The 15489-nt window shown below is 39.0% G+C and overlaps 1 protein-coding gene across 1 annotated transcript; it reads left to right on the forward strand.

Moving 5' to 3' along the window:
• Window positions 1-4268: 4268 nt before the first annotated feature.
• Window positions 4269-14923, forward strand: LOC131237941 (glucose-1-phosphate adenylyltransferase large subunit 1-like). Its single transcript, XM_058236043.1, has 15 exons — window positions 4269-5150; window positions 6224-6346; window positions 7050-7223; window positions 8236-8328; window positions 8434-8517; window positions 8608-8663; window positions 10139-10232; window positions 10349-10461; window positions 10576-10648; window positions 10972-11052; window positions 11623-11709; window positions 11790-11894; window positions 13154-13260; window positions 13352-13412; window positions 14370-14923. Exons 1-15 carry the CDS (start codon window positions 4923-4925, stop codon window positions 14469-14471), a joined length of 1581 nt encoding a protein of 526 aa, XP_058092026.1. The 5' UTR covers window positions 4269-4922; the 3' UTR covers window positions 14472-14923.
• Window positions 14924-15489: the final 566 nt, after the last annotated feature.

Consider the following 15489-nt stretch of genomic DNA (forward strand, 5'->3'; position numbering starts at 1 on the left):
AGTCCCACCTTGGTATCATCCAACCTGTTAGTGATGTGATTCTCACGTGGATGAAGTAAAAACACAAACATAACTACAATTAATCCAAAACTTTTGTGATCCTACTAATGTTTCTATGATACTCGATCCTTCCTCATGTGGCTCATTAGAGTTTTGAATATCCCTCGTGTTTAGGCTCATATGCTAAAATGAGCTATGAAACCGGATGGACAGAGTGGATAGAACACAAATATCACAGTGGCCCCAATAGAGCTTTGAATTACCGGCAAGTCGGGCACCATTACATCATGTTATGTGTAGACCACATGAATCCCATGTGATCATGTGGTCCAACCATGTTTGCCACTCTAATATTAAATTGGATTTTCTATTGATGCCTTTGGTTGCACTAAACTCTCCCCTTCGTATTGGGAGGCTGCTTTGGAAATGCCAAACACATTTACAAGCGAGAGGAAAGAGCATCCATCCCGTTAAATACCAGAAACTTCCAAATGCATCTGGTATCCATCCCTTCAAATACCAGAAGCTTCCAAATGCAGCTTCTTTTTCTTTTCATTACTAGCTCTTATTATATTACTAAGCTTAACATAGAATAAATCATGAATGAATAAAATAAAAAGAAGTGACTACTAATCACGTACAGCCAAGGGCACTGCAGTTTCCAGTACCGTGCCATCTTTTCTGCCAACGTGACACTTGTATCAAGGCATCCAAACCATTAAAACGGTAAGTATTTGATTCACTTTCTTCAGTGGAGTGGTCCACTTTGGCTTTAGTATGTCTCATTTTTTTTTTTATAGCATAAATTTTTCTGACATAATCGATAAATGGTATGGATAAGTGACATGCATCATGGTGGGACCCACAAATATTTTACAACATTTTTCATATTTGCATAAAAAAAAAAGTAAGCGGTGAAAACAAATACAGGAAAGAGTGCGGCAAATACGTGAGAAAATAATTATTACAGGGGCATTCCTCGGGGTTTTGGAAAATCAAACACGGCCCACAAGCGTGAGGAAAGGGCATCCTTCCCTTTCATATACCAGAACCTTCCAAATGCAACGGCCCTTAAAATAACATAAGCTTCCAAATGCAGCTTCTTCTTCTTTTCATTACTAGCATTTATTATTTAACTAAGCTTAACATAGTATAAATCGTGGATGAAAAAAATAAAAAGAAGTTACTACTAATCACGTACAGCCAAGGACACAACGGTTTCCAGTACTGTGTCATCTTTTCTGCCAACGTGACACTTGTATTAAGGCATCCAAACCATTAATATGGTAATTCCCCCAACTGTGGTGATCAGTGTTAAATTTTAGGTTGGTTGAATTATCAGATCGGCCACACCGTCTGCGGTCTGAGTTGACATACAGGTGTGGCACAGATCGTCAATTGATCTCTGATTTTCAAGATGGGTTTTCTCCGTGGTAGTAGTGTCTACCGTTATGATGACACGGATGTCCTAGACATAGCTGGCATGTTAGAGGGAAAGATGGTACGGCACTGTAGATTGTGGTGTTGTTGCCTTTAGGTTACCGCTCCTCGAATATATGAAGGGCCGACGTAGAGCAGTGTTCTAAACAATATTAATTTAGGCCACATATTTAAGCATGGCAACCTATGGAATGTGTAGTGGACCTAATTGGTTGTCTAGATTAATTAATTTGACTGTTCATGTGTCGTGATTCATTTACCACCAGGATTACTATGAATTAGAGTGCAGGACAATTAATCACTTGCTTTAAAGCTTGAATTGTTAAATGATGGTGAATTAATTTATTTATCTCATAGCCCAGGCCCCACATCTCATGAGTTATGACCTTGGCCGAACCTCCCTCGTGGGCCCCAAATCACATGGGTACCGCTTCACATGAGCCACCCATCTCGAGTGTGTCCCCACATGCGACAAACTACCCCATTCAAGCCCGGTGTGAAATGCCCATGTATAAGAATAACCAATGACAAATTTGAACATCTCTTTCCACAGGATGTGTTGCATTAGAAAGACTCATGTGATTTAAGGATGAATGCATGAACAAAATCTAGAGGCAATCATTTTGCCTATGACATGTAACAAGCAAGTACAAGAGGAGCATATGTATTTGAAAACATATTAGACGGTGGGATGACACCTACGACACATGGCTAGATATGGTTGGCCAGACCCAAAAATCACAAGGTGGCGTGTTAAGAAAAGAAAATCACCTAGAATTGGAGAAACACCCATCTACGGGGTATATTATATAGCCGAGCATGGCTCGTAAGAGACACATTAATGCAAGTCCACTATCTTGTCAAACCCGGATTTTGAAAAGCCCAATAACTATGTCATATGCAAGAAAGGCTACTGCCTTCCCAAGTCTATCAAAACAACACATGAAAAGTTTTGGGCACTCCTCAATTCAAATCAAAAAACTTTTTCCAGTTTAACATTGCCTAATTACCTTTCGTCACTTATGAACACTTTTATAATTTAGCCTAATTTTAGCCTCACCAATGCACCAGTCATTATGGTTAGGGGTGTACACGAATCGAGCTAGCTTGGTTAGCTTGCTCAACTCAACTCGAAAAAGCTCGATTCAACTCTGTTTGAAGCTGAGTTCGAGCCAAGTCAAGCTGATTTTTTGAGCTCGAAAATAAGTTCGAGCCGAGCTCGAGTTGGCCCCAGCTCGACTTGACCCGGATCAAATCAAACCTAGATCGATCTCGGATTAAACCAATTCGGTGACTCAGTTACTTTGATATTGATGTTGCTCACCAAGTGTTTGATGAAATGACTCAATGAAGTGTGGCTAGTGGCGTGGCTAGTGGCAAGGAAGGTATGTATATGAAATAAATACTTTATTTTTTATTTTTTATTTTTTGTTTTTATGTTGCTTAGAAGGTGTTGGATAAAATACCTTGAAAATCATTGCTGCTATTTCTCATACCATGGGATTTGGAAGGTACAGTCCAGGTGTTTGTGGAAATGCTGCTTAGGCAAACTCAGCTCGATCTTGACTCGAACTCGACTCAAACTGGTTTGAGCTATTGGCCGAACCGAGCTGAGCTGGCCGGTCAAGCTCGGGAACCGAGTTTGAGCTGAGGTCAGCTAGTGGCTGAGCCGAGTCGAGTTGAGGCCAGCTTGACTCGGTTCAACTCAATGTACACCCCTAATCATGCTGCAACAAGTCTAAATGATTAATTTAGCTTGGCTTAGTTTCCACTTCTTCCAATGTGTCATTGCAACAAGTCAAGTTAGTTTAATTGACTATAACATGTGACCTTCCTTTCTAATATAGGGCTGGTTTGGCCGGCTAGATTGATCGGGATTAGGAGGGATGTGATCAATTTTAAGGTGATGATGGTGATGTCAATGGATTGGCTTAAGATCCATGGGTTTGCTATATTCTGGAACAAGTTCCCTAGGTCTGTTTGGCACGTTTAACATATCCTAAGATTTTACCTTCCAAATCCCTTTCAATCTGTCCGTCCAAACATGCCCCAGGCCCCATTGAATGGGATTAGGAGGGATGAGATCAATTTTAAGGTAATGATGGTGATGTTAGTGGATTAGTTTAAGATCCATCGGTTTGCTACATCGCGGGACAAGTTCACTGGGTCTGTTTGGCATGTTTGCGTACCCCGGGATTTAACCATCCAATCCCTTCCCATCCGTCCGTCTAATAACCCATTAAAGGGTGGTTTATCAATGCATATCAATGGACTTTATCACCTCAGTAAATATTTCAGGCCGGATCCCGTTCGAAATCTAGAATATGAACATGATTGGAAATCTTCCTGTGATTGCATGTAAGGCTGGCGGGAAACTCCCGGACTAGGCTTATGTGGATCCAAGTCGGTGGATCCCTGACCGTCGGGCTCACCATGACGTATTTTCTTTACATCCACGCCGTCCATCCGTTTTGACAGCTCATTTTAGAGCAGTGACGTGAAACGTAAACAGATATAAATCTTAGGTGGACCACACCACAGGAAATAGTGATGATTGACTATTGAAAACTTCTTATGGGCCCCGAAAGTTTTGGATCAAGCTGATATTTGTGTGTCTCTTCATTGATGTGTGGTCCAACTGAGATTTGGATCCACTTAAATTTCAGGATTGTACGCTAAAATGAACTGTCAAGAAGGATGGACGGCATGGATCACGGTGGTTCTCACAGTCAAGATTCCACTGAAGCCGCTTCTCAGTCTCCCCATCTCTTCTCGTTTCACGTTCCAATTTACCCCAAACAGGAGAGAGAGAGAGAGAGAGAGAGAGAGAGAGAGCTATTTGCTGTTTTGTTTTGATGCGCAGGTGTTAACCTTTCTATGGATTGTTCTCCCCTCAAATGCCATGAAAGCCTGCAAGAATTCAGAAATCTTCTGCTCCAATAGGCGGTGGAAATTCATGTATATATGACTTAAAAAAATTAAAATTAAAAGAAAGTAGTAATTGCATTATTTCTCGTGAAGGCTCACATGCCTATAAACCAACCAGCACCCTCTCCCCATTATTCACGCAATCTCCTCCTTTCTCCCAATCCAATTCAACCCTTTCGGCGATCCAAAAGCATTTAAATCACGCTTCTCAAATACTCATTTCGCATATACCGAAAATTCGGTGTTTGTCCTCTCTGTCATCCGGCTTCTTTCAGATTACGCCCTTTTAAACTCTGCTTTAGTATTTACGTCCCCTTTTCCCGACTTGGGTCTTTGAGTGTTTTGCTTACGAAGCTTGGGTTTTGAAGTTTGGTAATACCAAAGCACTCAAATCACATTTCTCAAATACCCATTTCGTGTATTGTCCTCTCTGTGATCTTGGTTCTTCAGATTCTGGCCTTTTAAGCTCTGCTTTTGTATTTATTCCCTCTTTTCCTGACTTGGGTCTTTGATATTTTTACTTATTAGGCTTGGGCTCTGTGGTTGGAAGTGCAATGGGTTCTTGTACTGTGAGCTTTAAGGCCAGCGTCCACCCGGTGCAAGTTAGCAAAGGTGACGTTGGCAATGGAGAGAGTGGAATTTGGGGGGAGAGGCTTAGAGGGAGTTTGAAGAGAGGCGTTTTGGGGTTCAAGATGGGGAAGAGTTTGAAAAGCTGGCGTGGAAAATGTAAAACTGCTGCTACTGTCTGTGTTCTTACATCAGATGTCAACAAAGAGATTGTAGTAAGTGATTTCTATGATAATTTCTGGCCTTCCTTTTAGAGAAGATAGAGAATTTTTCTATTCATGCTTCAATTCCTGTCATTATTATTATTTATTTAATGGAGATTCCGTTTACACCTACCTTTTTATTGTAGAATGATCGTTTATTTATTTTTTATACTTTTGGTAGTTGATAGTACGAAGTTGTACTTTTGAATTTCAAATGCAACCACAGTAATGTGCGTAGTTTGTGATAATTTAGCTTCTGTTGTTCTTGGCTTGTTTGGATGCTCTTTCGAAATCTGATTTAAAACCACCTCTCTTTTTTCTTTTTCTTTTTTTATAGATTGACCCTTTATTTTTTCTACTTTTGGTAGTTCATAGCGCAAAGTTGTACTGTTAAAATTTTAAATGGCAACCACAGTTATATGAGTTGTTTGTGATAATTTTGCTTCTGATGTTCTTGGCTTGTTTGGATGCTCTTCTGAAATCTAATATGAAACCACCTTTTTTGGATAGATTCACCCATTTATTTTCTCTACTTTTGGTAGTTCATTGTACAATGTTGTACTTTTGAATTTTCAAATTGCAAACACAGTGATACAAGTTGTTTATGATGATTTTGCTCCTGATGATCTCGGCTTGTTTGGATGCTCTCTTCAAGTATGATTTGAAACCACATACTATTATTATTATTATTTTTATTTTATTTTTAGATTGACCCTTTATTTTTCTTTCTTTTGGTAGTTTATAGTACAAAGTTGTACTGTTGAATTTCAAATGACAGTAGTTTGAGTTGTTTGTGATAATTTTGCTTCTAATGTTCTTGGCTTGTTTGGATGCTCTTCTCAAATCTAATTTGAAACCACATTTTTTGATAGATTGACCATTTTATTTTTTTCTACTTATTGTAGTTCATAGTACATATACTTTTAAATTTTCCATTGTCAACTGAATTATATGAGTAGTTTGTGATAGTTTTGTTTCTGATGTTCTTGGCTTGTTTGGATACTCTTTTGAAATCTGATTTGAGAATTTTAAGACTATGCTTGGCTCGGCGTTCTTAGTTTTTTATTTTTTCCCCCTGTTTTTAGACCTTTCAGGCACCAATGTTTGGGAAGCGCCAGGCGGATCCAAAGAGCGTTGCTTCGATCATATTGGGTGGAGGTGCTGGTACCCGCCTTTTCCCTCTGACCAGCCAAAGGGCAAAGCCTGCTGTAAGAAAATATAGAAATCCCATACTTGGATATTTTTCTCTTTTAATGTGTATGGTTGTGTATTGTCTTATTGATTCATCACTGGACTTGGTGTTAAAGAGGGAAACTGCTTAAGACCTTACTTTATATGTGTAGTTCATATAGTTCTACCATGTTTAGATGTCGAATTGCTCATCTGCCAGGTTTGATCTGATCAAATGACCTTTAACGAGCTATGGCTATGATTTTCCCAAATTTGGTTTTGTTAAAAACTATATGACAAAGGCAACTACAGTTTGAAATTAACCTTTAGTGCTGTTTAATCTTCGGATGGATCTCATATGATTTGAATCTTGGATTCATTCTCTTCTTCTTTTCTGATCAGTGAAAATGCCTTTTGATGAAGAAGAGAGAAATGAAAATGTGATATGATGCTCTTTATATCATTATGATTATGGTGATGAAATGAAAGTGAGGCTTACTGTAAGTGCTCTCTCTAGCCTGATGATGTCAAGCATTGATGTGTGAAGGCATCTGTTTGTATGCACGAGAAATTTACACTTCAAGCATAAATAGGGGTGAAAGCATTGATTTAAAGGTCACCAGGGTTGATGTTCATGACAAATGATGAAAACTAACTGTAACTTGTTTACATTGAAAATCTCACTTCTCAAAATTTTGAAAATTCAGAATGCATTCTAACACAATCTTATGTCACTTTTAGGTTCCTATCGGAGGATGCTATCGGCTTATCGATGTTCCTATGAGCAATTGCATCAACAGTGGCATAAACAAGATATTCATCCTCACCCAGTACAACTCTGCTTCGCTCAATCGCCACCTTGCTCGTACTTACAACTTTGGAAATGGTGTCAACTTTGGGGATGGATTTGTAGAGGTATGATCACAAGGGTTAAAACATTAAGATGGCTACTCTGATAGCCTTAAGCTTACCTCAGAATAAATTTTCTGTTAGCACATTTAACTTCATTCCTTTTCATTCTGGTGGGCAAGTGAGCGATTCTCATTTAAATACATAGACAAGCACATGTGCAAGCTAACTATCTTCACCCGCCCTATTGCTAGGTGTTCCCATCTTCATCCACCCCTATTACTGCCCATTCATAGTTTTAAAACTCGGTGACTTGACTGAAGACACGACTGAGTCGACTCGGTGAAATTTCAAGCCAAGTCAAGAGGAAACTCGATCTTGAACTTGACTTGGCCAGTCGACTTGGATTGTGGACTTGGCTGAGTCGACACGACTCATAGTGAATTGAGCCGAGTCAAGTAGCCAATGAACAATCAAAAATAAAATGCAGCTTGTGAGAGTTCAACCAGTGAACCAAACACCATTGCTAGATATCTCTAGTTATTTTTTAAAAACTATTTAGTGAATAAATAATTTTGAAATTTTCACAGATACTGGTTTTTAAATTCAATTATAATTATTACACTTCATCAAGTCCAGTCAAGTAAAGACTCAGTTGGGTCTTTGCATCAACTCCACCCAACTAGAGATCAAGTCGAGTCGAGTTTTCAAGTTTTTGAACTATGGTTTAAATAGCGGCTACAGAGCGTGACTCACTAGGGGACTGAAACTGATACCTGCATGTTGGTCCATTCCAGTTTGGTGACTCTGTTTCATCTTGGACTGAGACCAAAACGACTTGGACGAAACTGAGTCATATGTCGGATGTTTTTGTTTTTTTTTTTTTAAAAAAAAAAAACAAAAAAACCATGTACCATATTACAAAGTTGCACTATCATATTACCATAGAAAGAATGGGTGCCGGGATCAACCAAGGTGGGTGTAAATTGTGATTCCCATACATAACTCTTCAATAAATTTCGAGGAAACAGTTTGTTTATTTGCTTCTAACTCAAAGTTCACCTTGCTCTATGAACAGGTCTTGGCGGCCACTCAGACACCTGGTGAAACTGGAATGAAGTGGTTCCAGGGCACAGCTGATGCTGTGAGACAATTCACATGGGTCTTTGAGGTTTGGTTATTCTTTAGCATGCCGAAGTGAATTGCATTTCATTCACCGTCCTTTCTCAAATCAGTTTTCTGATGACGTCTGATGCAGCCCCATTGATTCATGCAGGATGCCAGGAATAAGAACATCGAGCATATACTGATCTTGCCCGGTGACCATCTTTATCGAATGAATTACATGGACTTTGTGCAGGTATGTAGGATCACTGATTGCTGAATTTTGATTCCAATACTTTCATACCTTCAGGAAGTTCCTGTGTTGATTTATGTAATGCTTTTGCAGAAGCATATTGACACGGGCGTTGATATTACAGTTTCATGTGTACCAATGGATGACAGGTAGAATGAAACGCGCTGATAGTATAAGCTTAGCTCTGCTTCATATTAGCATCACTGTGATTAGCTTCTGTTCCAACCCTGTTGTAAAAATTATGAGAAACATGCAAGCTGCTCTTGTGAGTAGGATTAGAAATGCACCCATGAGACCCTGGTTGTTGATCAGGCGGGATCCCACTTTTATGTGTCCAAGCCCATAAATCAAGCTGATCCGTTCATCAGGTGGGCAATAATTGTACACTGAATGGTGACCTCGAGCTTATTTTTTAACCGTCTTTTTAGTTAACATCTTGCGGATGGTTGAGTTGCTGGGACCTGCTTGATGAATGGCCATGATTTCACTACAGCGCGAAAGAGCCGTAGAGATGAAAGATCTCGTCTTCATTTTTTGATGTGGCTTGAGTCTACTCTCTGCATATCCATCTCAGGAAAAAGCCGCTTTTTTAAGTTTTGCTAGAATACATCTCAACATAATACAATAGAATTTGTTGGGACTTTAGCCTTTGGTTCTAGGCTCATCTCTTAATGATCAAAACCATTTAAATGATGGGGCTCACCTAAACAAGAGCTCATGGATTGGATTATTACACCACTTTGATTATTTGGATCTTTTCTTTTGAATATGGACAGTGTCCTTGACCTTCGAATAATCAAAGGTGCAAACATTTCAATTCGGGAAACGGATTGGTTCATTGAAAAGGGCCCTGATCCAACCTCGAAATTCCATATGTATCCTATTGCAATACATCAGGGTGTATTCTAGCAAACCTCTCTTCTTTTTGCTTTTGATGATACCAACATTATTTACATAGAATGTATGTTGGGATTTGTTCTGCGGAATCACACAAATATGGATCTAGGATAGCAATCAAAGAGCACCAAGAGAACACAAAGATTTAACGTGGAAAACCCTTTCGGCAAAAAACCATGGCACAAAGCGACAGAATTCCACTATGAAAGCATAAATTACAAGAGAAAGGACTTACCCGATTCTAACAACCTCGAATCTCACCCTTGCTACACCCTTTGATAACCTTAAAACCCTTTTAGTAACCCGTGGAATACCTCTAGGAAGCTTTAGCATACATGAGAATGGCCCTAGCGACTCCTACTTATAGATGGGAAACCCTGCTTACGCACATTCCTAGAAACCGCCTCGAATTTAGGCAGTCTGCGCATAAACCGCGCACTGTCTGCATAACCCTCGACTAGTCGAGCCTGGGCTTTGACTGGTCGAGCCTATCTCTCGATTGGTCGAGCGTCCCGGAAATCCCAAATATATCGTTGCTGGACTTCGAGTCGAGCTGTCTTCGACCAATCGAAGGGACCTTCGACTAGTCGAGCCAATCCCTTGACTGGTCGAGCATCTCGGTGAACCAAGATTTAAGACATCAGTTTTACAACAATGTATGCTAGTGAATATTCACTTCTTTCTCTTACGGGTCTTGGAATCCATTCCAAAATGTTCTTATCTGCAGCCGTGCGTCTGATTACGGATTGATGAAAATAGATAAGACGGGCCGCATTATCCAATTCTCTGAGAAACCAAAGGGTGCTGACCTTCAAGCCATGGTACGGAGGTTCCATGTGCTGCTGCATTTTCCTTTGCCTTTGTATTTTATCCTTAGAATCCATTCACATCTCCAAGAGTTCGTAGATAGCTGAAATATTTGGTTGGTAAAATGCAGCAAGTTGACACCACTGTTCTAGGATTGTCTATGCAAGAAGCCATGGAATATCCCTATATTGCATCCATGGGAGTGTATGTTTTCAGAACAGATGCTCTGCTAAGGCTTTTGAGGTAAGGCTTTGGCTGGCCAGAATCTAGACATGGCTTCAACACCACTTGATGGTGCAATGGTTTTTTGTGGGTTTGTTTCTCAAGAATACAATGTCTTTCATTTTTCTTTTCCAGGTGGAGGTATCCAACATCCAATGACTTTGGATCAGAAATCATTCCTGGTGCTGTGATGGAACACAATGTCCAGGTGAGAGTCCATTGTTGTAAGAATTTTCTACTTAAGCTGCCATGCTTTCTTCAGTTCTAAATCCTGTGTTTTAGAGTGTTGTGTTTGGATACACTGTAAGATTGAATTGCAATTATTGTAGTCGAACGAGGCAGAAAGAACTGAATCCTATTATTACCTTTGCAATTCAATTCATTTGCACACCCAAACACATCCCTTTATACAATTTAAGTCTTGAAAGTGATTACTTTATACATGCACTTGCCAGCTACTATTATAGTTATGTAATGGGAATTGGGTTATGGATCTCTATTGAGTTGTTAAATCCTGTGTGAGAATGGCAGGCATATTTATTCAATGATTACTGGGAGGACATTGGAACAATCAAATCATTCTTCGACGCCAACTTGGCCCTTACAGATGAGGTGAGTGTGTTCATTTGAGAAACGTGTATCATTACTGTGTGGCATGTTTGCATCGATAGGTAAGGCTTTCTACGGGTCTGGTTCGTGCCGGTCCAAGGTCGGCCAAGCCAGGCCTAGGCCAGAGATGGCCCAAAGCAAATAGGCCCAAGCCTCGACCATGATGATTATGCATGGCCTGGGTCTGAGCCTGAGTCAAGCCATCTTCTTTTATGCATGATCTAGGCCATTCATTTAGGGTGCCAAAGTATGCATGATATTGACAAAAATGCCGTTAAAATCTTACATGGGATGGGTTCCTAGATGCAGCCTTAGCTTGGCCCAATTAATAAATGGGCCTAATAATGATAATATTGGTGCAGCCTACGTATGTGCCTTCATCTGCCCACTCGTATATCCTACCATTTAAAGACGTTGGAGGGGATCTAGAACGAATTTCAAAATTTGAATTTTCAAAGCCCTTTTTGAAGCTCAAAATCATTTCCCTTTAATATTACTTAAGTGGTTCATTTTTGGAAGTGTATATGTATGACTATTTCAATACAAAAGTGAATTCTTCTCCTTTTTATGCAGGATACAAAATTCCAGTTTTATGACCCAATGACACCTTTCTTCACATCACCTCGATTCCTACCGCCAACAAAAGTAGATAAATGCCAGGTATGCTGATGATAATTTCAGGATGAGTTTGTCGCTTCCATAAATTTTAGATATCTCATGAGTTTGAGTTGATAATGCAGATTCAGAAAGCAATCATATCTCATGGGTGCTTCTTGCGGGAATGTAGCATTCAACATTCTGTTGTCGGTGTTCGCTCCCGCTTAGAATACGGTGTGGAGTTAAAGGTGAGTTACTGTAGTTGGTAACATCTGATATCTTTATTTTCTTTAACCAACCTTCTTCCCGGTAGTACCTCTCAAATTTCTAGTACTGGCATAAAAGTAGAATGCTTCCCCAGCAAGTGATCTCCATGCATTCATAAATTAACAGTGTTAATTCATACTGTATATGTAAGACATGTATGATAATCTGAGCAATTCATTCGTCGGGACCATTGAGAAAAAATCACAATGATTGATGAAAGAAAAAGTATACAAAAATCACAGATTGGGTTTTAATGATTTTTGTATGGAGCCTTTTAAATTGTTAAACATTGTGATTTATTGGTCTATGGTCCATTCATGGTTCTCCCCATCGAATGAATGTTTCAGATCATCCTGCACATATGCAACATGTAAGGTAAGAATGTGGAGGCACAAAATTTTCATGCTTCTAGATATATTGGATCTCTTCCCTTTTGAATTGTATGTGTAGTGCACATCATAGTACTAAAACTCGCTGGGTCGACTCAAAACTTGGCTGAGTGAACCTTATCGTGGGTCTGACTTTATCCCGAATTGGGACGACTCATCAAGTCAACTTGACCATTTGATCGATTCAACATGACTTGCAGTGACTTAAAATGAGTGACTCTGTGAGGCATGGTGTGAATTGGGACGACTCATCAAATCGGCTCAACCATTTGATCGATTCGACATGACTTACAGTGACTTAAAATGAGTGACTCTGTGAGCAGATGAACTTAAACAGTGCACCATTGACTCTTTTGAAGATAGTGTTCTACTTATATCACTTTAGTCATTAACTATGTAAAATATCAACTACTACCTCTAATTAATTATTTATTTATTTTTTTAATTTTATAATTATTAAATATCGAGTCAACTCGGGTTGCCTTCAAGCCAACCTAGCCCAGATGAACATAGGACCAAGTCAGATTTTCAGGTTTCCGAACTACGGCGTGCATGTGCGAGGAGTGCTCGAATACAATTAGTTGGACTGCCTAGCTGGACTGTAACCTGGCAGTCAAACTACTAGTATTTGAGGCTTCTCTATGAGTGTGTATACAATACTTCAAAATATTAATTAAATACCTCACTCAGCCTTCGAGTCGGCCCAACTGAGACTTTGATATTACCTGACCCAGCTGCGCATAGATTTGAGTCAGGTTTTGGTTTCAAGCTATGCGATATATATATATATATACATATGTATATACATACTTTTAATTATTTTAGTTATTATTCTTCTTGGTGTCTTTCAGGATACAATGATGATGGGTGCCGACTATTACCAAACCGAAGCTGAAATAGCATCCCTGCTAGCAGAGGGAAAGGTTCCCATTGGTGTTGGACGGAATACCAAAATCAGGTAAGTTTAGTTAGAATGGTTCAATATATGAAACAGCAGAACAGCAGAATTTTCAAAAATTCTGACGTTGCGTCCCCCTTTTTATTTCAAGCAATTGTATCATCGACATGAATGCTAAGATTGGAAAAGACGTCGTCATCCAAAACACAGATGTAAGTATATCTAGTTTATATTCCTTTCAGTTGTTGATTGTACGATCTTGTGGGAATGAATGAATAAAAAGAAGAGAAATGTCCTATTGCTCTAAGAGTACTATTAAATTATAGTGCTCCTAGTTGCATTGGTTACTCGAACAGTCCAGTCGACTGATCTGAACCGTCCAGTAAGTGCAGAACATATTTCATGTGCTAAAAAATTGCATGGATCAGATGATCCAATCCATCCTTGATTTGGCCTTTCTTTTTCTTTTTTTTTTTAGTCATCCTTTCTCCCAAGTAAGAAAAGGTATTCTTTAGAATCATAAGCAATTCATGACAAACCCAAAATATAGGTGGATCAAATTGCTGATTGCACCTTATGTTTTGTAAACGATCCTGACCATCCATCTTAAAGGCCATTGATCAGACAGTAAATATTTGTCAAAGAGACAATGTTTGCATGGTAGTCCATGAAATGTGAACAGTCTAGGTCAATGGTCTGGACTATCTAAGTGTTCCAATGCAGCTAGGAGCATTTCTCTAAAAAGAAAGTTGCATCCATCGTCAAGGTGCTTCCATTTTAGTCCACAAGAATTATAGGGGATGGACCCATGGAAAAAACAAGTTTTCCGCAGTGCCTGGTTCCATAAATGCGGGTCCTATGTCAGTGATCCAAACTGTTAATCTGATGGAGCCCACTGTGATGAGGAATGGCATAGAAAATCTCTGAAATTGGAAGTACTCCAAAGTAAACAGCTGAGAAAAAAATACAAGAATGTTCCATAGTCAACTGACCACAGATCAAAGATCGAATGGTTATGATCTTCTATTCTTGGAGATGTTTTGGCATCCCCCATCAGAAAACAGTCTGGAATTGTTGAAAAGTGGGACCTGCATCTAAAATATATGGTTGTTGATGTCTTAGTACCTATTATTTCTCACCTTACCTCTTTCTTTTTCAAAATATATTAGGATGTGCAAGAAGCAGACAGATCAACAGAAGGGTTCTATATTCGATCCGGGATCACCATTATTCTGAAGAACTCGACAATCAAAGACGGCACTATCATTTAGAAGCGTCCATCATCTTACAATGGAGATTTTCTTCTTTCTGGAGATGAGTTTGGAATGGTTGACACAACAAGAGCTGGTATATAAATGTAGCATATGGCCACCACTCCAATGAAAGACAACATATCCCTGCATTTAGTCTATAATGATAATGAAGAAGCTGAAAGGTTAGTGGTCTTCTTAGTGTAACTTGCTTGTAATAACACAAGAAGGTGGCATCAATGCTCTTATGTATAAAATATAAGTTTGTGAGTGTGGTAGGAAAGGCCTAATAAGCATCAGTTTGATGGGTCACTTGTATGGAATAAATCAGAGGGCCATGAATGCTTCTTTGTTTTGTACAGGGTAAGTTATACTCTTAATGAAGAACATGTTGGAGGTTTTAGGCTTTGGTTAGTAATAATGAGAATGGTTCCATTCCTATGTAGTCATGTAATATATCATTTATAGTTCTACTACATTTCTACATTAGAAGCTCATATTCTATGGAAAACCATAGGCATGGCTTTTTTCTTTTTCGGAATTACTAGTTAGACGGTATAATTCAATTGGCTTCAGTGGGAAAATGTAGTGATTCAAATAGCTCCTATACTGTTTGGAACATGTATTTAAATTGGTTTTGAGATTGTTTAATGGATTTGAGGTTGGGTATGATCTTATGCAGCAAAACTGACATGATCAAATCAACTACTACAATTTTGTGAGAATGTGAGAATCATTTGGTGTAATTATTATAGTCATTTTGTAAAGGTTAGACAACCTGACATATTACACACCTCCACATTCTACTGATTTGACTAGTTTAGTTTGTACTTATTATAGTCATTTTTGACATATTAATTAGAGATCATTTCTATGACTTAAGCCTAGACATGGGGCTAATATTGCTGTAGTTGAGGGGAAGGGTCATTTGGTATAAGTGTGCTTCAAGTTGGATTTGGACATTGTGCACCTGATCATTGTGTTTGTGAAGAATCATAGCTCTTCTGTGACTATTTGTGCTGATTATTTTGAAGACGTC

This window comes from Magnolia sinica, chromosome 2 (genome assembly GCF_029962835.1).
Source record: "Magnolia sinica isolate HGM2019 chromosome 2, MsV1, whole genome shotgun sequence".
Taxonomy (NCBI): Eukaryota; Viridiplantae; Streptophyta; class Magnoliopsida; order Magnoliales; family Magnoliaceae; genus Magnolia; species Magnolia sinica.

Excerpts from the sequence above, each read along its gene's own strand:
- LOC131237941 (XM_058236043.1), top strand. The coding sequence starts at position 4,923 with ATGGGTTCTTGTACTGTGAGCTTTAAGGCCAGCGTCCACCCGGTGCAA. Across the intron at positions 7,224-8,235 it reads TTGGGGATGGATTTGTAGAG|GTCTTGGCGGCCACTCAGAC; the intron begins GTATGATCACAA and ends CTCTATGAACAG. Across the intron at positions 10,462-10,575 it reads GCTCTGCTAAGGCTTTTGAG|GTGGAGGTATCCAACATCCA; the intron begins GTAAGGCTTTGG and ends TTTCTTTTCCAG.